The sequence below is a fragment of the Pristis pectinata genome, chromosome 11 (assembly GCF_009764475.1).
Source record: "Pristis pectinata isolate sPriPec2 chromosome 11, sPriPec2.1.pri, whole genome shotgun sequence".
NCBI classification, from domain to species: domain Eukaryota; kingdom Metazoa; phylum Chordata; class Chondrichthyes; order Rhinopristiformes; family Pristidae; genus Pristis; species Pristis pectinata.
The window spans coordinates 42,776,166-42,798,161 of NC_067415.1; the positions used below are offsets into that span (position 1 = coordinate 42,776,166).

Below are 21,996 nucleotides of genomic sequence, written 5' to 3' on the forward strand. Positions count from 1 at the left end.
GACTCCATCTCCATGCTGAAGATTTGAGAATCAGTTAACTGGATCTGCAACACCAGGGAAAATATTTTTCACAAAAGGTAAGAGCTATCAGGAAAGCACAGAAATCACCACAGATTTTTAAGGGAACTGTTTCTTACAGAAAGTGCTGAGTATCAAATCTTTTACTTCTATGTCAGTGTTGCTAAAAGAATGGGAATTCCCCAGATAGCCAAGCGAGTTCAAGCAGCAATCCATCCTCCAGCTTGAATTTCCACATTTTTCTTCTCAATTCTGTGATGAAAATCAACTCTACCCAAAGCAAAATATGTGATAAGAACCATTTCCAAGTCTTTCCAGGCACTTCTCAGCACCAAGTAACCTCGTCCAAGTGTTCAATTTCCACCTCAGTTGCACATTGGAGGAATTTATTCCATATAATGTTGCTTTTGGAGTATTGCAGGGAAAGTGAGGCCAACTTATCCCAGAAGCAACCATCATTAGGCACTCTCTGAACAACAATGTTTTAATAAACACTACACTGGATTGAAACATCTGTTTGACTAGTCCTTACTTAACAATGGTCCTTTGAAACACACCTCAAAGGCATCCCATAATTCCCAATCTTGACAGTCCCAACCCCCAAGCTCATCAATGCCCATCTAACCCCCGATCTTCCAAGACTCCTCAGATCAGATACCCAATCCAATTCCACCAGTTGTTCAGCTACCTTCACCCAATGATCCTCACAGGCTCTGATCTTTACCACCTCCCCTTCCATCCCAAGCCACTTACCTGATCATCACACCCAACTACTGGCCCCTAGCACTGGCAGAGTTCCCATTCTCTGCTCTAGGCCCTGATTGTTGACTGGAAGTCCAACCCTTCCTAAGGCTCCATTTCACTGAAGAAGTTCTCGTCCACTCTTCTAGATCCTGATCATTGGTGAAGATTCTCCAAGGACTCAATCACTGAAGATTCTATCGCCACCCCTAATTCTTTTCAGGTACCATTCCTTGATGACAATGTTCCTCTGGCCACTGATCTTTTCTGAAGACCTATCCTATCAATTACCATAAGACAAAGGAGCAGAAGTCAGCCATTCAGCCCATCGAGTCTGCTCTGCCATTCTATCATGAGCTGATTCATTCTCCCATTTAGCCCCACTCCCCCGCCTTCTCACCATAACCTTTGATGCCCTGGCTACTCAGATACCTATCAATCTCTGCCTTAAATACACCCAATGACTTTGCCCCCACAGCCGCCCGTGGTAACAAATTCCACAGATTCACCACTCTCTGGCTAAAGAAATTTCTCCGCATCTCTGTTCTGAATGGGCGCCTTTCAATCCTGAAGTCATGTCCTCTTGTACTAGACTCCCCTACCATGGGAAACAACTTTGCCACATCTGCTCTGTCCAGGCCTTTTAACATTCGAAATGTTTCTATGAGGTCCCCCCTCATTCTTCTGAACTCCAAGGAGTACAGCCCAAGAGCCGTCCAACATTCCTCATATGTTAACCCTCTCATTCCTGGAATCATTCTAGTGAATCTTCTCTGAACCCTCTCCAACGTCAGCACATCCTTTCTTAAATAAGGAGCCCAAAACTGCACACAGTACTCCAAGTGAGGTCTTACCAATGCCTCATGGAGCCTCAACATCACATCCCTGCTCTTGTATTCTATTCCTCTAGAAATGAATGCCAACATTGCATTCGCCTTCTTCACCACTGACTCAACCTGGAGGTTAACTTCAGGGTATCCTGCACAAGGACTCCCAAGTCCCTTTGCGTCTCTGAATTTTGAATTTTCTCCCCATTTAAATAATAGTCTGCCTGTTTATTTCTTCTACCAAAGTGCATGACCATACACTTTCCAACATTGTATTTCATTTGCCACCTCTTTGCCCATTCTCCTGGTCTATCCAAGTCTCTCTACAGACTCTCCGTTTCCTCAACACTGACACAATTGTAAGCTGCAGTAGTGTTGGATTCATAAATAAAAAAAATACTATACAAATATTTCCTTCTATAGCAAGAAATAGCGAGCATGTTGTAGATAGATTTAATCCATACCAAAACTGATAGCTACACACTCGCTGAAAATGAAAGAACAAAAACAAACTAAGGTAATCAGGACATCTTAGTTGTGAACACTTAGGAATGTCAGTCCCAATGAGATGTTCTGCTTTATTATTGCAATGATCCTTTTTCAAAGTAATAAACCTGATGCAAATCAGGAAATGCATCTGCTTCTTCCTGTTGTTTTCAAAAAATTGCACCATTTAGACAAATTGTATTTTGTCCAGTATTTCTGCTTTTTCTGATTAAGTTCCTACCATAAGGAATAGCCCCCACCACACCCAGAAAGGCAAATGCTATTTAGAGCACTCCAAGTCTTTTTCTCAGCTCAAAAAAAAAGTATTGCCATAAAATTCACGTGCAAGATGGGTGGAGAAGGATGCAAATAACCATTTGTAACATTGCACCCTTTTTGAATTTCAGGCCCCAAGGCTGGATTTGGGGGGTTAGGGAGAGGACCAAAAGGGTATAACATTTCCTTAAAAACTAAATACATGATCCTTGAAATGGACATGAATCTTAAAAAGGAATGCTTATTGAGTTGTGGTGTGACACCCCAATGATGGGCTTGGGACTGAAGCTAATTTCAGTACAGTCTGGAGACCCAAGGTAGAGGTGGTAAATAACAGGATTAATAGAGTTGGGTCCCAGCCTGGAGCAGCAGCACAAAAATCTGATTGTTCTAGGACTGAGCAGTGACAGACACTCCAGAAACAATGAACACATTTTTGTGGCAACAGTCCAACATTGCACAGGGAATGACAAGATCTGACGCATGTTTGACATAAAAATTGCATCCAATGCTTAAACAGGAATATTGCCATGTAGTGCCAAGAAAGAAACAAAGCTATGCATCTAGATTTAGGCCATGCACTCCAATTTATGTAACGCAGGGAGTTAAGTAGTGGAAAAAATGTTAACATGGGCAATAATTAAGAAAAAAAAAATTTTTAAATGTAGCACTCAGAAAGAACAAATATTGATACAATTATTTATCCCAAGCTGCTTTACAAATATTCAATTTAATGTCATGTAATTCTGATCATTCTCTGAATTCAAGGGCATTCAAAGTTAGAAGTCACATTGAAATATTGTGGAATCCACTTCTTGGGGCCTTTTAAGTCCAAAGTCTGTGTAGGGTAATTACAGGCAGTTCCCAGGTTATACAAGGGTTCTGTTCCCGAGAATCACATGTAAATCAATTTTTCCACAAGTCAGATATGGACATTTCAATGAGGGTCTATTAACAAACGTTTATTGTCTTCCCAGGTGGTTACAAAGGTACCAAATCAGTGTATTCCATGTCCAGATGGCCTTAAAGTATCAAACAACATCCATTGATAAAGTATTTTTACAAGTATCAATAGAAGAGATTGCCTCGTCAGTTTCTAAAGTAAATTTCTTAAGTGGCCACTCAGTGTAAACTAGCAGCGTGTTCATAAAGACAATGGTGTCTGACTACTGCAGGGACATAGCAGGCAAACAGTTTTTTTTTGGGAAGACTAGTGTTCTTTTGAAATAACTAGCTGCTATCCCTATTCCATAACCCCTGAAGATGCTTGCATTTCTGTAACCAACTTTCTCATCTTGAAAATTTCTTTAAAAGTTTATGGGAACATTTGCATGGTCAGATTTCCATAAGCCAGGTCTTCCACAACCCAGGAAGCCCCTGTACTTAAATCTGTTACTGGGCTACAGAATGAATGTGCACTTGGTCAAATACATCTATTTTATTGTTTTTTTAAAGAGTTCATTAGAAATTGTAACTTATTACCAACAACTGTACTTTTATGGAGGAGACTTCTAATATCGTGAAAGGAAGTGACTTCTGAACTTCCAGAATTGTTTATTCAAGAAGTGAGAGCACATTCAATTAGAGACATGGAAAGGGGACTGAATCATAAGTGGGATACAGTTAATGGATTTCAATCAGCAGGATACCAATATTGCCAGGAATCTGGGACCTCAACATTTTTTTTTCCTCAAGTCAATGATAAATGAGGACAGTTATGTATTTTGTGTTTCTAATGGTATTAAGTTAGGTGGTAGAATAAGTAGTGTAGATGGCAGCAGAATTTTTTTTAAACAAAATAAACTTTATTCATAATAAAAGAAACTATATACAATAATAAAACAGTGCAAACCTTTGCATTCATGTACAGATCAATTCTTAGTGTTACTTTTTTTTATATAAAAAACCACAGCACCGATGCCACTCGTGGCTCCCTGGGGTGATACCCCAATCCCATATTTACAATATCTAAGGGGCTTCCTCGCCTGACCCCACCCCTCCCTCTCCTGTGGCAGAAGAACCCTAGACTGTCATCCTTCCCCACTGAGCCCTTGCATTGGCTGCACCCAGCTTCAGTGCATCCTTCAGCACGCCTGGAATGTGCCAGTCGGCAGCATTCCCCTACGGACATCTCGCAGTGCTGGGAGACCAACAAGTTTGGGGCAGACCAAAGGGTGTCTTTCACTGAGTTGATGACCTTCCAGCAGCAGTTGATGTCCGTCTCTGTGTGCATCCCTGGGAACAGCCTGCAGATCAGAGAATCCTCTGTTACACTGCTGCTGGGGATGAAACATGACAAGGGCCCTTGCATCTTTCACCACACCCTCCTCGCAAATCCACAGCTCACCAAGAGGTGGGCGACTATCTCGTCCCCAGTGCAGTCCTCCTGGGGGCAGCGCGTGCTGGGATTCCGACCATACAGGAAGGATCTGACTGGGAGGGCCCCTCTCACCACCAGCCAAGTGAGGTCTTGGTGCTTGTTGGTGAGTTCTGGCGATGAGGCATTCTGCCAGATGGTCTGGACAGTCTGCTCAGGGAACCACCCACGGTATCCATCGAGTCCTTCTCCTGCAGGATGTTCTGTGCTGACCACTGCCTGATGGACTTGTAGTCAAAGGTGTTGATCTGGAAGAACTTTTCCATGAAGGACAGGTAGTGCGGCAATGTCCAGCTGACTAGGACATTGTGTGGCCACGGGGCCAGGCCCATCCTCCGCAACATCCGGGACAGGTAAAGCCTTGGTGCGTAGTGGTACTTGGTGCCCATGTACTTGGATTCCACGCACAGCCTGATGCAGCCACAGACAAAGGTGGTCATCAGGATGAGGGTGACTTTGGGGACACCTCTACCCCCACTGTCCAGGGACTTGTGCATGGTGACCCGTCGGACCCGCTCCATCTTGGATCCCCAGATGAACTGGAAGACGGCACAGGTGATTTCCAAGCCAGAGGAGCGAGGAACAGGCCACACCTGCGCCAAGTACAGCAGCTCTGAGAGCACCTCATACCTGATGACCAAGTTCATCCCAGTTATCGATAGGGAGCGCCGTTCCCACAGTCCCAGTTTCTGCTTCACCTTCCCAATCCGCTCCCACCAATTATTGTTGCACGCCCCAGCCCCTCTGAACCAGATCCCCAGCACCTTCAGACAGTCAGGCCTGACGGTGAAAGGGACGTTGGATTGGTCGGGCCAGTTGCCGAAGAGCATGGCCTTGCTCTTCGCGCAGTTAACTCTGGCCCTTGATGCCAACTCAAACTGGTTGCAGATGCTGATCAATCTGCGAACTGACCTTGGTCAGCAGCTCAAAAAAAAAATCCATACTGAAGGGAAAAAGACAGTCAGTGCAGTAGGACATTGCTGTAAGCTAGCTAGGTCCCAAGTAACTCTCCTGATATGGAAGAGAAATCTCTCCAGACAGCAAATAAAGATGGCACGTGATGTATAATTGCCAAATGCTGCAAGTCTGATGTCTCTTATGACATCAAGAGCAAGAAAAACGTGAGAGAGAGAAGGAACGAAAGAGAGATCATATAGTAAAGAACAACAATAAAATATAAAATTAGAAAAATCTAAAACATACATTCATGAATGTTTAAAAGGGTAGAATGCAAGTTAACCAGGTCACTAAAAATAAGCACTGGTCATTTCTGGAGGAATACAAATGAAAAGCAAAGAAATTATGTTAAACCTTGCACACATCTTTGTTAACTCCACTTAAGGTTACTGTAATAAGATCTGGCATCTATACTCATTAGTATGGAAATACTGGCAATGGCACAACACTTACTTATGAGGCTGAAACCAAACCCAAGGTTTTGATAAGCAAGGAAAGATTTAACAGGCTTTTCTCAGAAATGAGGCTGAGGGATAACTTCACAAAAGGTCTTCAGATACATAAGGGGGTTGATATGGTACACAAATATATTTTCACATGGACAGACCAAATAGTAACAAGAAATTCAATAACTTATTCATGAAAATTTCTTAAACAAAATTGTTAAAATATGGAACTTGCTGCCTCATGTAATATTGAGGCAAAAAGCATAAAATGTCTTTAATGGTAAGCCAGATGAGCACATGGAAAAGATTAAGTAGGAGATCACATGAGGCTGAGTTGGATGGCCTGTTTCTGTATCGAAAAATATACATAATTCTATACAAGAACCAGATTGATAATATTAACACAGATGTTGCAAAGTATTTAATACATCCTGCATTGTGCAAAGGAAATACATGAAATACAAATACTGATCAGTATAAAAGATGCAGATCTACAGCTAGAATCTGCAAAATGTTTTTGTAAAATAGAAAAAGTAAACTGCACAAATCAAAAATAATGCTCTTTGTTCTACATTTTTCTAAACAATCCTATCCAAGTTAGTAAAATCCGACCTACATCACCTCAGCCTGCCCCTTCTCTTTAAATTAAAAAAACCAAGATGACAGATTCTGCGAACCACCCCATTTCCCTACATTTTGTTATTAATCCCATAAATCCAAGAGATAACCTGAAGGATAATGGTAGTTTTGGGTAGTGGACACTGCTGAACCCTTTAAGGGAGGCACGCAAGTACTAGATTCTTCTCCCTTTCCAAAACTACAATTATTAGCTCTACCCAATTCAAAGTTTAAAAGAAAAATTGATAAGAAATATTGGGAACTTAACCACGTCACTTCAGTGACCCTTCCTCTTTAGGTGATGCAGTGATAATGCTGCAATTTCAATTTTGTGGCTCAAGCTAGTAAAATATTGCATGCATCTCAGTTCAGAATATAGCTAAGCATGACCGACTCAAAATAACAGCAAAATGGGTGCCACACTTTATCTTTACCATAGTAATCCCAATTTAAAACTTAATATTCAGGACCTCAACTTTCTTACCTGAGTAAATCTTCGTACTAAGCAGGTCTTTCCTACACCAGCATTTCCAATCAAGACAATTTTAAATAGGTAGTCATAATCTTCCATACTCATTTACACACCTAGAGAAGGAGGACAAGAGCATTTATTACAAAGTCAATCAATGTCTTAAAGTGAATTTTAAATCTCTGCCATGAGAAAGGAAAGTAATTGAGCTGGAAAGTAATTCTGACAGCCAATTTCCTATAGTTCCCAGCTTCAGTAAACCGAAATGCAGAATGAACACAAGAATATGATAACCATAGATAATGAGGCTTGCTGCTGAAATTACAACATTAATGTACTTAATTTTCAATATTTTTAGACATATTAATGTAAAGTTTCATATTGGCTTCTGTTAAAGAGGAATATAAGCAGGAGGTTCAATTATAATTTCAGTTTATTAGTTACAGGTATTAAATTTATGACCATTCCATTTACAAATTTTCAATGTAATACCATTGACTATGTGGTACATATCTTTGATTTATTATTTTATTTTTAACCTCTGCTCAATTTCAATTATTATGCACGCTGAAAACCTGCACTTAATCTCTACATATAGGAATATGCTCTACCAAAATACCTAATAGCATTCCACACCTTTTCAGTTTATAAAACTTTACTTAAAACATTTTCCAGGAATGCATTCCTTTTGTAAAGAGGAATTTTCAATATTTGTTATTGTCGAGAAAAAGACCCTGAACATTTCCAAGTCACTTACGCCTACTATCGTGCCAATTGTTCCAACTGGGCAACGATAGTAGGAAAATTTTAATAGTATAGCACAGAATTTTAATAAAATGACAAGCATGTCTCAAAAAGGATAACCTAGGTTTTCCCATACTTAAGATCAGAATTCAGGAAGATTTCCAAAGAGATAGGAATTACAAATATGGACATTTTTGTTTAAATGTTCAGATTTTTCAAGTTACTAGACTTCTATACAACACTTACTCATCTCTTATTTTCTGTAGCTATGTCCCAAATCTAGCAACAGATTATACTGAAATAATGCACAAGTCCTGTGCAGATAAAAGAAAAATACTTCATAATTGTGGATCCAAGATCCATGTTAAAGCAGACTCAAGCCACTAACATGTTGAATAATTGATACCCAATTCCAAACTGTAAAAAGAAATGCATTTAGGAATGCAAAGTCAAACAGAATGATTGACGTGGAAAAAATGCAATACTGAGATTGGATTTATTACTCAGTGAACACCTCTACTAATCCAGAGGAGCTCTATTGTAATATGCATATAGTATCCATGACTCAGTTATAAGAACATGTTATCTAAATAATGAATGATTGTAACAAACTAGTACTTTAGAAACTACTTAGCCCCATTTCCAAAATAGCACCTCATCTACAAAGGCAAATTCTATGACTGACGTTGTTGGGTAACAGAAGTTATGTAGAGATTAAGCGCAGGTTTTCAGCAAGTGAATAATAATTGAAATTGACAGGAGGCCAAGTATACAATTTCAAATGTACAAAAACAGTGTAAGAAGAGACTTAACCAAATTTGTTCTATAATCACTTTGCATCAATTTGTTCAACCATGCAATTTTTAAATGAACAACAGTTGGAATTCTGTAAACATGATTAAAACACCAATAACACTCTTGGAACATTATTCTGCTGGTCCTTAGACAACATTCCTGATGTAATGGGAAAATAAAATATACATGCAAAATGGAACACATTATTGAACAGTTACAGCATATCCTTCATGCCCAAAATTATTCTGTTCAAAACAATTACAGAAAACAGATTTTCTAGGATGTGAAGTCAGCAGCTGGCCTCAGGATTTTGCTTGAGAGACAAAAATGTTTATTTTTCCACTGTACTGTGATGCACTAAGAATTTGGGTCTGGTTGAAATTCTGCTCTTACTAATTTGTGACAATTAACCTTCTACCCCCATACAATCATTGAAGTATCCAACTACATTATGGACAGAGCTGTACAGTGTGAAATTACAATGTTTCATGTTTGAAAACTGTAAAATCAATTTTGCACAAATACTGCAAATTACACTACACTTACTCAAGCTGCAACTTCAAATTTCTCCCTCACAGACACAGAACCTCAACATAGAAAGAAGGCGTTTTAAAATGCGTCAAAAACTTACTGCATAGGATTGAGTTTTTGACAGCTTTTTTGGTTCTTACTTTTAAGGAGAACGAATACAATATTTTTGTTTAAACAAAAGCTTAATGAGCAGCATGTCAAGGATAAATTGTGTACTGTTATTAAACTCAAAAGAAAATTGATGGATTCAAACAGCAATTGTACAAAGAAATGAAAGAGGTAAATTCAAAGTGAAAGTGCCAAAATAGTCTGGATAATTCGCTACCTCAGCTTTCAGAAAAGGTATGGAAACTCATATTCAAAGTCAGATATGTTAAAACCCAAGTTACAACATAGATGTATTATGGTTCTCAATTATTTAATGCAAAGATATGAACAGTGGAAAAGGTGCCATTTTGATTCACTTGCGTGTAATCAAAGATGAACTACAAGACCTCAGGAAATTAAAATTTGGGCTTCTCCAACTTCCCCCAACCTGTAATGAAAATAAAAAATAAGTCAATCCATATTATGAATGGTTAAAGAGATTCAAAAAGAAAATTAAAAATTAAACCTAGAAGGGTTGTCAAACCTAATAAAAGTGAAAGCAAATGACAAAGGGCAAAAATCACCCTATTAGAAGGTCCAACAGATAAAGAAATGTCAACCTGGGTAAATAAGTACGTTTTTATTCAGTGGAGAAACCAGATAGAATTTTAGCTGGATTAGGGAAACTAAGAACATCAAAAGGTAGGAACATAACAGACTTACACGTTTTCGTAAGTGATAATGTCGAACAACAATAGTATTTAAAATATATAATTTTACTGGAATGACCCCTTAACCTTTCCATTCTGGGTTTTAAGAAATGTGAAGGAGAAGCAGCAGCATTAGCCATCATTTTCCAAAATCCTCTAGATTTAGGAATCTGTGCTTTTCAATTAGAACATTGTAAATGTTGCTCCATTGTTCAAGGGAGGGAGAGACAAACAAACATGTTAGAGCTGTCAGTAAATATCAATTGTGTTAAATTTGCTAGAATCCATCAGGGAAAGAGTTACCTAGTACTTGCACAAACATCATTTGACAGGAGAAAGATCATGCCTGACTATAGCCAATTCTGTTTTTGTTTGACATGACTTGCAAGGTGGATGACAAACCTTCGTCAATGTGAAGCTTTATATACAAGTCTGTAATTGATTGGGAGACAAGGCACCGAGTAGGGAGAAACAAACTGTTCTCCATTTGGCAATATCAAACCAATGACATCCATGATGGTTCTGTACTCAAGCCTCTGCTTTTGACCAGATATTAAGGGATCATTAAACTGCAAAGAAATATACACTGTGGATAACACATTAGTAAATGGAGCTCAATTTGAAGTGTGATGTCATTGAATTAGATTCAGAAAATGAGAAATTAGATTAGGTGAAACAGACAAAGGTTTAGATATATGCAAACTAGCCACTAAGATTACAAAATGGATACAAAAATAATCAAGAGATAATGGAATGTTGGCCTTTATTTCAGGGACTTAGAATTCAAACGGAGATTTGCAGCTTTCAGTTTAGGCCACTAAAATTAGGAAAAACATTTTGGAAGGATTACAGTAAAAACTTACTAGAATGATACAAGAGATGGAATTAAATAAAAGAGGGCGCACAAGATGGATTTTTTTTTCCTTGAGAATGGATCAAATCAAGGTGCTTAAAATGATGAAAGAAACTGACTGATAGTGTTCTGTTGTACCTACCCTGTTTTGAGGAATCCACAAGGGAAAACAATCAAAAATTATACTATTTTGGGATGAAGAAAAAAAATGCAATCATGCATACAAAAAAAGTAGTGAAAATCTGGATCTTACCTCCACAAAATATATGTTAGATCAATTGAACTTTAAGACCCAAATAGGCTTTTATTAATCAAGGGTATCAAAGAATATGGATTAGAAACGTTCCACTGCACAGTGATAAGCAATTAAAATTGGATTGGTGTGACATGACACGACATTATGAAAAACTGCAAGCAGTGCCTTTCGTAGCCCAAACATTGCTACTGATGTGGGATATACACCAATGCCTCCACCCCCAACAGCCTGTGTTAATCTTGATTCATGGAATAAGGGACTACCTGTTCTGCCAATGTTCAGTGACTGCATGCAAACAGGGATGCCTGCTAACATATCATGGAGTGGGCAGTTGAAGCTCCTAGGGGTGGAGTGATAAGACAGAGTGAAGATCTGACCTCCAAGGAAGAGATAGTCCAAATTAAACACTTTATTGAGTGAAGTGGCAGGATGGGGGTGGGGGGTGGAGTTGCTGTGTATTAAATATAGGAGTACTGTGGGCTGAAGAAAGGCAAACACTGATATAATTGAATTGTCAGAGCAGGCTCAATGGCCTACTTGATGAGCATACAAGTTAAGAGGGATTAGTTGTATGAACCCCCATTTCAGCAAATGTGAAGTGCTGGAAACTGGACAAATATTGGACACTAGATGTAAAAAATAAAGTTAGTACAAGTCTCAGTAACCCAAATAACAGATTCCACAATGTGGTTATGGTTATTAAGACTATTGATGGGATACACAGCTGAGACAGTGAAATAAAATGTCTTATTTTTATTAATTCATTAAGATGGGGACATCACTGAGAAGGCCAGCATTTATTACCCATCCCTAAATGTCCTCAATAGCTAGTTCCTTGAATGGCTATTGCTCAAGAGTGAATTGCTCCCACAGTGGTGTTCCCACGATTGTAGCCCAATGATAATAAAGAAATAACATTTACCCAATTTAAAACAGTCACCAACTTGGAGGGGAACTTGGTTATATTCACATACACCTCCTACCTTTGTCCTTTACTGTTATACAAATTACAGATTTCAGAGGCACTTGGTGAGTTGCTGCACGAGACTGTACACACTGCAGCTGAAACACACTCTAATCTTGTGCACTGCTTGTAATGGCAAATACGAGCAAAAAAAAATGGAGCTGGCTTCTTTGTCTGGATGTTGTACCTCAAATGTTGTTGGTGCAGCTTTCATGCAGTGGACAACTTTTAATCAAGTTCCTGAACACATCTTGTAGATTGGAAGCAACTCAACCACGGCAGAAAACTCAACCACGTTCAATACAGTTTTTGATCAACAACCCAGAAGGATGTCAATGATAATCCATGGTCCACAACTTAAACTGTTCAGGCAGATCCATAATTTCAGCCTGCTCTTGCCTGCCTGAACTCATTTCTTCCTATCCGAGCTCCATTCTCTCTCTCGGCCCAATTCCTTCCCACATACAGTGGCGTGCAAAAGTTTGGGCACTCCTAGTTAAAATTTCTGTTACTGTGAATAGCTAAGCGAGTAAAAGATGACCCGATTTCCAAAAAGCATAAAGTTAAAGATGACACATTTCTTTAACATTTTAAGATTACAGAACCAGAAGCCTTTTGCAAGGAAGAATGGGCGAAAATCCCTCAAACAAGAATCCCTCAAACAAGAATCTTAGCTGGCTACAGAAAGCGCTTACAAGCTGTGATACTTGCCAAAGGGGGTGTTACTAAGTACTGACCATGCAGGGTGCCCAAACTTTTGCTTTGGGCCCTTTTCCTTTGTTATTTTGAAACTGTAAAGGATGGAAATAAAAAAGTAATCTTGCTTAAAATATTAAAGAAATGTGTCATCTTTATGACCATGGACATGTATCCCCTCTACTCCTCCATCACACATCAGGATGGTCTGAGGGCCCTCCATTCTTCCATGAGCACAGACTCAACCTGTTCCCCTCCATCAACAAATGTATGCCTGGCTGAACTTGTTCTCACATTGAGTGGAGAAGTTGATCATTTTCTCCAGATCTAAAGGTGTAGATATGGGAACTTGCATATGATCTTTTTGTGGGTTATGTGGAATGGTCTTTGCTGCAATCCTGCTCAGGCCTTTTCCTTTAAATATTTTTCCAGTACATAGATGATTGCATTGGCGCTGCTTCCATACCTATACAGAACTTGAACATATCATTACTTCCACTACCAGTTTCCACCCTGCTCACTTCCACATGATCCACCTCAGACTCTTCGCTTCTCTTTCTTGATCTTTTCATTTCTATTTCCAGGGATAGACTAGTGACATATATTCATTACTAGCCTACTGACTCCCACAGCAATCTCATCAATACTTCTTTCCATCCTGCCTCCATCTTCTGCATACTTGCTCTGATAAAGAGATTTTCTGCACAGGTGCCTCTGAAAATGTTTTTCCTTCTTCCTGTTCTGTAACTTCCCAACTATAATTAACAGAGCTCTAGAACACTTCTGACCCATCCTCTGTACCTCCGATCTCACTTTTCCTCCTAGACAAAGCAAGGATAGAATTCCCCTGGTCCTCACCTTCCATCCCACCAACCTCCATATTCATAGGATCATCCTTTGCAGTTTCCACCAACTTCAATAACATTTCATCACCAGACGCACCTTCCCCCTCCTTAGTTTCAAAAGGACCATTCCCTTCACAACTCCCTGATCGGCACTTCCATCCCCACCAATAACTCCTCTCACAGCACTTTCCCATGCAACCACAAGAAATGCCACACCTCTTATTTTACCACCATCCAGAGACCCAAACAATCCTTTCAGTTGAAGCAGTGATTCACTTGCACTTCTGATCTAGTGCACTGCATTTGGTGTTTACAGTGCCATTTTCCCCTACAATGGAGAAACCAAACAGGTTGGGTGACTGCTTTGTGAGGCACTGGAGTCAGACTGCAGGGGGACACCTTGAGCTCACTGTTGCCTACCACTTCAGTTCTCCATCCCACTCCTAGCTGTCTGTATGTGGTCTCTTGTACTGTTACAATGAGGCCCAATGCAAGCTTCAGGAATAGCACCTCATCTTTCATCTGGGTACATTGCAACCTGCAGGACTCAATATTGATTTCCACAGCTTCTAGCGACTCATTTTCAATTTGTATCAGAATGGCCACTTCCACAGTTAATCACTGAATATGTGATGTTGGCTCAAGTTCCCCCCCCCCCCCCCATTAGAAAAGCAAGACTTGCTGGGCACCTCCAGTACACTACATTTTACACTGCTTTCCGTATTCACGTTCTCTAGATGCTGTCTTTAACCCATTGATCACTACTCATCTCCATGGCAATCTTGGCCTCATACTATCAGAAATTTCTTTTGTCCTAGCTTATCTCTCCTACCTTCTCTGCAACTTGAAGTGTTTTATTTCCCCATCTTTCCTAGTGCTCATGAAAGGGCTCCCCCCCTCCCCCAAAATCAATTTCATTTCTCTCCACAGATGCTGCCTGTTCTGCTGAGTGTTTCCAGCCTTTGTTTTATTTCAGATTTCCAGCTGCTGCAGTTTTGTTTTTTATTTACACTTATTTTCCTGTGTGCAAGGTATCCCGATCAAGTCAGTGGAAATTTCCTGCAGTGCTACTACAAACTCATAATTGGATGTAAAATGGGAATTGGAGGGAAATTGTCTGATGGAAGGTTGCATTTATTCTATTTCCTGCATTTCTGCTAACTACCCCTCTCCTTCCACCCAGTGCATGGAGAGTTCCCCTCATCCTCACCTTCTACTCCACTAACATTCAATGGATAGTTCTGTGTAATTTCCACCACTCAACAAGTTGCCACTTTCAGCATTCTAGTGACCGTTCTGTGACTCCTAGATTTGCTCAAATCACCACCAACATCCACTCCTCCTCCCATCACAACTCCCTTCTGTTTTAGCTCTTCCCATCCCATTGAAGATCTAAACACTCCTTCCAGGTGAAGTACAAATGAATTGCTTCCAGTTCAGTGTACTGTATGGTCAGACATGGTCTGCTCTGCAGAACACCTCCATTCAGCCTTCAAGGGCAACTGTGAGCTTACAGATGACCATTACTTTAATTCTTCATCCCTTTCTCACACTGTCCAATGAAACCCAATACAAACTCAAGAAATAGCATCCTATCCTCCATCAAGGTATGCTTTGGTCCTTGGGGCTCAACACCAAGTTCCACAATTTCAGATAATCAGCATTTCCAACTCACATCAGAACTGACTGGTTCTGGTACAAGAGCCAGGAGTGCAGAGGGTGCTCAGGGATCAAGCTGCATCTTAAATCAATGACCTTTCATGGTGATTGAGGTTGGTTGCCAGCCTGGGACAATGGCTTCCATTTTTTTTTCTTCCTGAATGCTGCCTAGCCTACAAAGTCTTTCCAACATTTTCTGTTTTTAGTTTTAGGCTTCTGGCCTCTGCATTTTTTTTTGCACTTTCCAATATCTGGCCAGTTCTGATGCAACTCAATTTCTCTTTTAACAGATGCCGTCTGACTTGACTACTGGACTTTCCAAACATTCTTCTTTATTAGAAATTTCCAGCAACTATGATGTTCTTTACCTCCATTCAATCAAGTTTTCTTCCTTCCCTCCCACTTCCTCTAATTCCTCCTCCAGCTACAACTAAATTGGTCCATGATTCTCACTTTGTTGTCACTATTCTCTGCTAGTGTCTTCCATCTTGGTTTCCATACTATTATAGGCATTCCCTCCATTCCTCTCCCTTCTCTGCAAAGAGAAGAGAAATATGCCTGCTTTCTCAATTTTCCCAGTCCTCGGAAGTCATTGATCTAAAATGTTAACCCCATTTCCCTCTGTGAATGCTGCCAAACCTATGTATTTTCAGCATTTTCTTGTTTTTATTTCTGACTTCCTGCAACTGCAGTTTTTTTGTTTACTTCTGAATTTATTCTGCTTTTCTGGAAAATAGTGGCAGAGTAGTTACTGTGATAATAAAATAAATTTATTGTTTGATGATTTAGACTGCCATCCCTATCAATTACAAACATGATCATTTAACCCAGTAATTTTATTATTGTGGAATTTATTAAGAAGTGTCTCAAAAGATTTTGCAACTAAAGATCTGCTACATCTGTTTGTGCAGGCCTTAATTTCATTGGTGATCCAAGAATTAATTTTTTTCTTCAACCAACACTGATGCTGGCCCTGCTGGTACCATAACTGACTTAATGCAAATAAACTTGGTGTCAGAGTACAAAGAATTACTTTTTAAAAATTATACATTTATATATTTCATTTTATTATCTCAGTACTTTGTTTTGCAAATCCCCTTAGTCTTCATTGCGAAAATAACTTAAGCATGGGGGGAGTTACAATTAGGACAGCAACAACATTGTCCATAAATGAACAAGTTTATTTCATTAAATCATCATTGGATACTTGTGATCTTTCACCAGTAAACCTCTCCAATTAATATTGTATCAAACACCAGACAAGAATATATTAACATTATGTGGTGAATACACAAAAAAACAGAATGTAAAAATAATATGAAAAGTGGGAATCTATGTTATCATCAAAGTACATATTTACATTAGAAAACAAGTGGAGACAAGAGACTGCAGATGCTGTAATATGGACCAAAAAATACTGCTGGAGGAACTCAGCAGGTCAAGAGATCAGTTCCAAAACAACAGGTTCCAATTAAGATGGTAATTCAATATCAGGAGTTTCCCTTTGATGGGTTATATTCTTCATCTTATTCATCAGTTCCAGAGAAAACACTGCTTCAAAAGACAGAATTTTGACTAATGGCCTGTAAACACAGTCATGATTAGTGGTTAAGTAAATAGGGCAATTTGTAGTGCAATTAGAGCACAGAATCTCCTGCAATAGGGAATATCCTTGCATCAGGGAAGTCACAAGAAGTTTGATACTTGGATCCAAGGAGCTATACTGACACAGTGAGCATGGTTGCCGATAGAATGGTTGATTGCCATAGTGGAAGCTATGCACCATTAGCAGCACATTTTTGGTTGTAACACCAGTAATTTATGAATGCTTTGTGTCACCATTGGAACCATTTACTGCTCTACTACAGATGAATTTATGGCTGATTCAAGTAACCAAGATATTCACTGTAACTCTTCCAACTTTTTCATATCTTATATCTAGTGGATCAGTAGGTTTGTTCATTTAATTTTTCTTACCCTTTCATGCTTTAATGCTATCTAGTTTCGCAGAACTCCTAATATTTACGATGAATATAACTATTCTCTCAATACTACTGACATTCAATTGCCACCATGTTAGAATAACAACATACCAATATAAATCCCCAGATAAAGAAAATATACCAGGATGAGAGGTGTCCATTATTGCTAAATGACAAGGAAATTGTAAATTCTATCATCAGCATCAAAGACTGGACCACCTTGTCATGAACAAGTCACTCCCTAACATTTAATTAGTTAGGTTTCCAAAACAAAATTAGCCTGATAAATTTAAAAAAATTCTACTTAGAGTTCAGATTTTTCTTGCACACCAATAAAACACACATCAGCAATATATGTCAACCTTGCGGCTTTCAAAAGATAGCTATTGTGTATTACTATTGTTTATTTTCTAATATTTAGAATACCCTAGCCAGTGATGCAACTGGGAATTTCTGTGGGGGGGGGGGGGGGGGGGGGGAAGAAAGGGGAGAAGAAAAAATTGCAAGCTGTTGTAACAGACAGGCATCACCATTACTGTTACCTATAGGGTACCTTTAAAATTTATGACATGATGCTTGACACATTCTTGCATCCTGCCACAGAAGTTTTCTTTAGAGTTGCCTTAAATAAAGGATGTTCTCTTTATGGCTCCACTCTTTATATACTTATGCAAGCAATATTAACAAAGAATGTTCCTTCAAAGGCATTCTTTGATAAGCATGAATCTGCAGTATTGCTGGCAGAAGGTAGAGGCTGGCATTTGCACATTTCACCACTGGTCAATAGGTAAAGAAATGCAGGAACAAAAAGATGGTGATTTATAGAAGTGCCTCAGAAGGCAATCACAAGGTTCATATTTTTCAGACCTGTAGAGCAAGTAATAAGTTCGAACCAGGGTGAGATGTTCCAGAGGATTTTCCAGGTCCAGTGAAGGTTGGACCATTGGGAGTATCTGAGTCAAGGTGTCACTTCAACTGTGTCTTAGCAATTTCAGAACAATGGGGCTAAAGAAAAAGAGTTAGAGGAAGAGTCTGTAAGCTGTTTGAACAGTACTAAACACTAGGTTCACAGAAGTTTGGGGAAAACAGCTCTGTCATTACAGGAGTCCAAATATACCATGAAGTAATTTGATTTGCTGCAGTGAATTGATAATGATTTGGCCTGGCAAAGTCAGAAGATGAGACTCCACAAGTTCTGGGATATTTCAGTATCTACAAGGCTCTGGTTAATTACAGAATTATCAAATTGGCTGAATCCAGCGCAGAATCAGACACTTTGAGAGGACTACATTGCGACTTGGAGGTAGTTCCAAAGCTCCAAGGATCCTCAAGGATGACACAAGATCTATGGACTTACTAATGTCAGCTAAATATAGTAAAGCCCAAGTATCATAGGACAGAGCAATCATAATTATGGCAGAACTGAAAGACAAAGACAATTCAGAAAGGATAAAAAAGAGGGAATGCCTTTGACTTTAGACAAACAATAGGAAAGGATTTGATTCTTCCAGTGAGTCAGTGGGAATCAAGACGCAAGGTGGTGGGAAAACAGAGGGGCAAAAAGAGCTGTAAGAAGAAACTGCAAGATTATTGAAACTGTGTTCAAGGCATCCAGTAATGTACCAAGTATCATTAAAATGTACTAGCATCTGTGTTAATTTTTAATGTGGATAGTACACTCTATTTGGGTGACAAAGAACATCATGATACAGAATTTGTACTCAAATTCATGAAGACAATTAAGTGGAAACAATAGCTGCAGAACAGGATGCAAGACTAGATGTATAAAGCTTGGCTGGGGAAGGGATCCAAATGGTAAACGAGACCCTGGAGTGGATACTTCAGGGATGTTAAGTGCAGCATGTAGAGAAGAGTTCAGTGAATGAAGAAATTAGTCTGAATGAATTCAAGCATTGGTTGAATTTACAACTGTATGTTAATGTAAATAGTTGACCAATTGTGTAATTTCACTGAATAAATAGATGAATTGATTGTATGGGTTCTTTTTAATAAGAAAAAGTGGACCAATATAGTGTGGTACAAGAACCAATATACATCACTTCATATGACTCATGATATATTATTGTACTCAGTGAAATTTCACTGCCTTCAATAAAAGGAGATCTTGTTTATCATTCTGCCTGTTTACTTACATATGCAAGCAGCAAACAAAGGAATTTACAGACACTATGATTACCAATTTAGTTGCTATTTATTGTGGAAACTGAAAAAAATGATGCACTTGTCGAGTTTCTTTTGGTTTTAGTTCAAGCCACCCAAAAATATCAAGCCTTGTAAATGCATACATTTCCCATCAGTTGCTATATACCTCGACAGTGAACTTCCAAGGGATTCTCACTTCCTGGAAATCTTCAGAATTTATACAGGTAAACTTTTACCCTACATTTTGTTTTTCTTCACATTTCTTTTTCAATTAAAATTTGTTACATTCACACTTTTTATAAAGCAACTATTAATGGAAGAGGAATCAAACAAATTTGTGTTTCTCTTTCCTTTGGAAGTTGTCAACCAAATGTCACTCCCACTTGGCTTGGCACTTTTTATGAATGTTGAGAGCAGCAAAAAAGATTTTTAATCTAGTTGCCATACAATTGGCTAAACTTTATCCTTGAACAGTTCCAAAGTACACGTGCACGTGGCATACATCCTGAACTTGGGTGACAAAGTTCTCAACAGCAGATAGGTCACACTACCAACTATGCATAACCAGGAATCCTTTCTCCCTGGCCTTTAATCAGCATAAACTTCAAAATTAACTCTTCCTTCTAGTTGGTCAGGAATCCATCTCTTTATACTTTTCATCATGAAACAAAAATCCCTTTCTCACCAATATATGTCATTAACAATAAAAAAAAACAAAATTCACTGTTCTGTTGAATACAGAACCCAGGGATCTGTATCCCCTACTGTTCAGGATCCAGTCTGATTCTTAACAAGCAAATCCAACATTTATAATGCAATTTTAATTTTCAAGGTATTAATCCTGTAGGCCATACAATCATAGATTCCCCACAATTGTGGGGCTGTTGTGCCTTCCATTTTGACAGCTCCCTTCCCATATCACCTTGTTCACGCCATATTGCAGTACAATGCAGCATCCTGTTCTAAAAATATTTTTACAATTTAACTCCATGTTAGATTTTTTTTTTAAAAGCAGTCTATATACTTAACACTATGCTAAAATTATGCAATTGGTTAATTCCAATTCTGCTTATCTTAGTCTACACCCAAAAAGATTAGCCCATCTTTCACCTTTATCATAGATTCACCTACTGCATGTCGCCTGACTATCTTGCTTTATTCTGGTCATTGACAGGAAAGAGCTCTGAACTAATTTGTTGTTACCAGCATTTGACTTAGTTTAAATTAAGATTCAAAGAAATCTAGGTAAAGGAACAATGTCCCCATCTTTCACCTTTATCATAGATTCACCTACTGCATGTCGCCTGACTATCTTGCTTTATTCTGGTCATTGACAGGAAAGAGCTCTGAACTAATTTGTTGTTACCAGCATTTGACTTAGTTTAAATTAAGATTCAAAGAAATCTAGGTAAAGGAACAATGTCCATAGAGATATTTTTAAGTTATAATTTTGCACGTTTCCTCTTTGGTGACCTGTTAACAGGCATTTCATAAGGTAGATAGCAGAACAAGCTAGTTCCTATCAGAATCATTTAAAGAAGCACAAGACTCGAGAATTAGATATATAGATCACATTGGATTAGTGCCAGTGTCACATACAAACAGCACCCATATTGCCACTGGCATCTTCCCAATCACAAAATACCATGTCAGGCCTAAGCAGAGGCCATTCTTCAGACATCAAGTGGGGAGGTGGTTTTAAACTTTAATTTTATTTCTGCTATTTACTATGAAGAACGGTGTTGGCAAAGTGCCAGGAATAAGAATTAGCAGAATACTGGGTGTGTAATCTCAGGGTACTTAAATGATAGGCATCATTTTTCTTTGTTTTAAGGGCATTTGCTTTTAATCATTCGTCCTTGTTTCCAGCAATGCACCGATTCATGAGGCATAAAACACTACTAATTGTGTATAGGAGAGGTTTTATTTTTTAAATAAAAGTGTAGTGGTTAACTTGCACAAAACTTTAATATTAAAAAAGTTCCAAGGATGCATAGTGCTACAAAACCCAATTTCCAATTAATATTTCACAACAGGAGCTGTAAGTTTATCTAGTCAGCAGCTGAGCTAAATACACCAAAGTCACATGTTTAATACAATTAAGTTTGTTGATAGCGCATATATTGAGATTGGTAAAGTAGTCCTTAGCCAGAAGTCTCAGAGAGAGAAAAATAAACAAACTGCCATCCAACAATCTAAAAAAGATGCATTAGCCCATCATATTTCTGTTGGTCCTTTGTAGAGTAATCCAAAACTAGTTACCTGGACTTTCCTCTCTCACTGTAGCTCTATATTTGTATGTGCTTGAAAAATACTTATCCTATTTTCCCATTAAAAATACATTGACCTCTACCACTTCCATGCAGGTTAGAGCAATCCAGACAGGTAACCTTGCCAAAAGCACACAAGGACAAAATGTCACTACATCCCTCCAAGGTCTCCTGTGTCATTTTAAAAAGTACATACAAATAACTATTTTTGCTGTTCAAGCACTCA

At 38.7% G+C, this 21,996-nt stretch overlaps 1 protein-coding gene across 1 annotated transcript in view; it reads right to left on the bottom strand.

Moving 5' to 3' along the window:
* rab30 (RAB30, member RAS oncogene family) overlaps nucleotides 1–21,996 on the bottom strand; it is a 49,296-nt gene that overhangs the window by 24,043 nt on the left and 3,257 nt on the right. Inside the window, exon 2 of the mRNA XM_052026346.1 lies at nucleotides 7,231–7,331. Within this exon, the coding sequence (XP_051882306.1) occupies nucleotides 7,231–7,323 (93 nt within the window). The 5' untranslated portion in view covers nucleotides 7,324–7,331. The remainder of the gene's footprint in view (nucleotides 1–7,230; nucleotides 7,332–21,996) is intronic.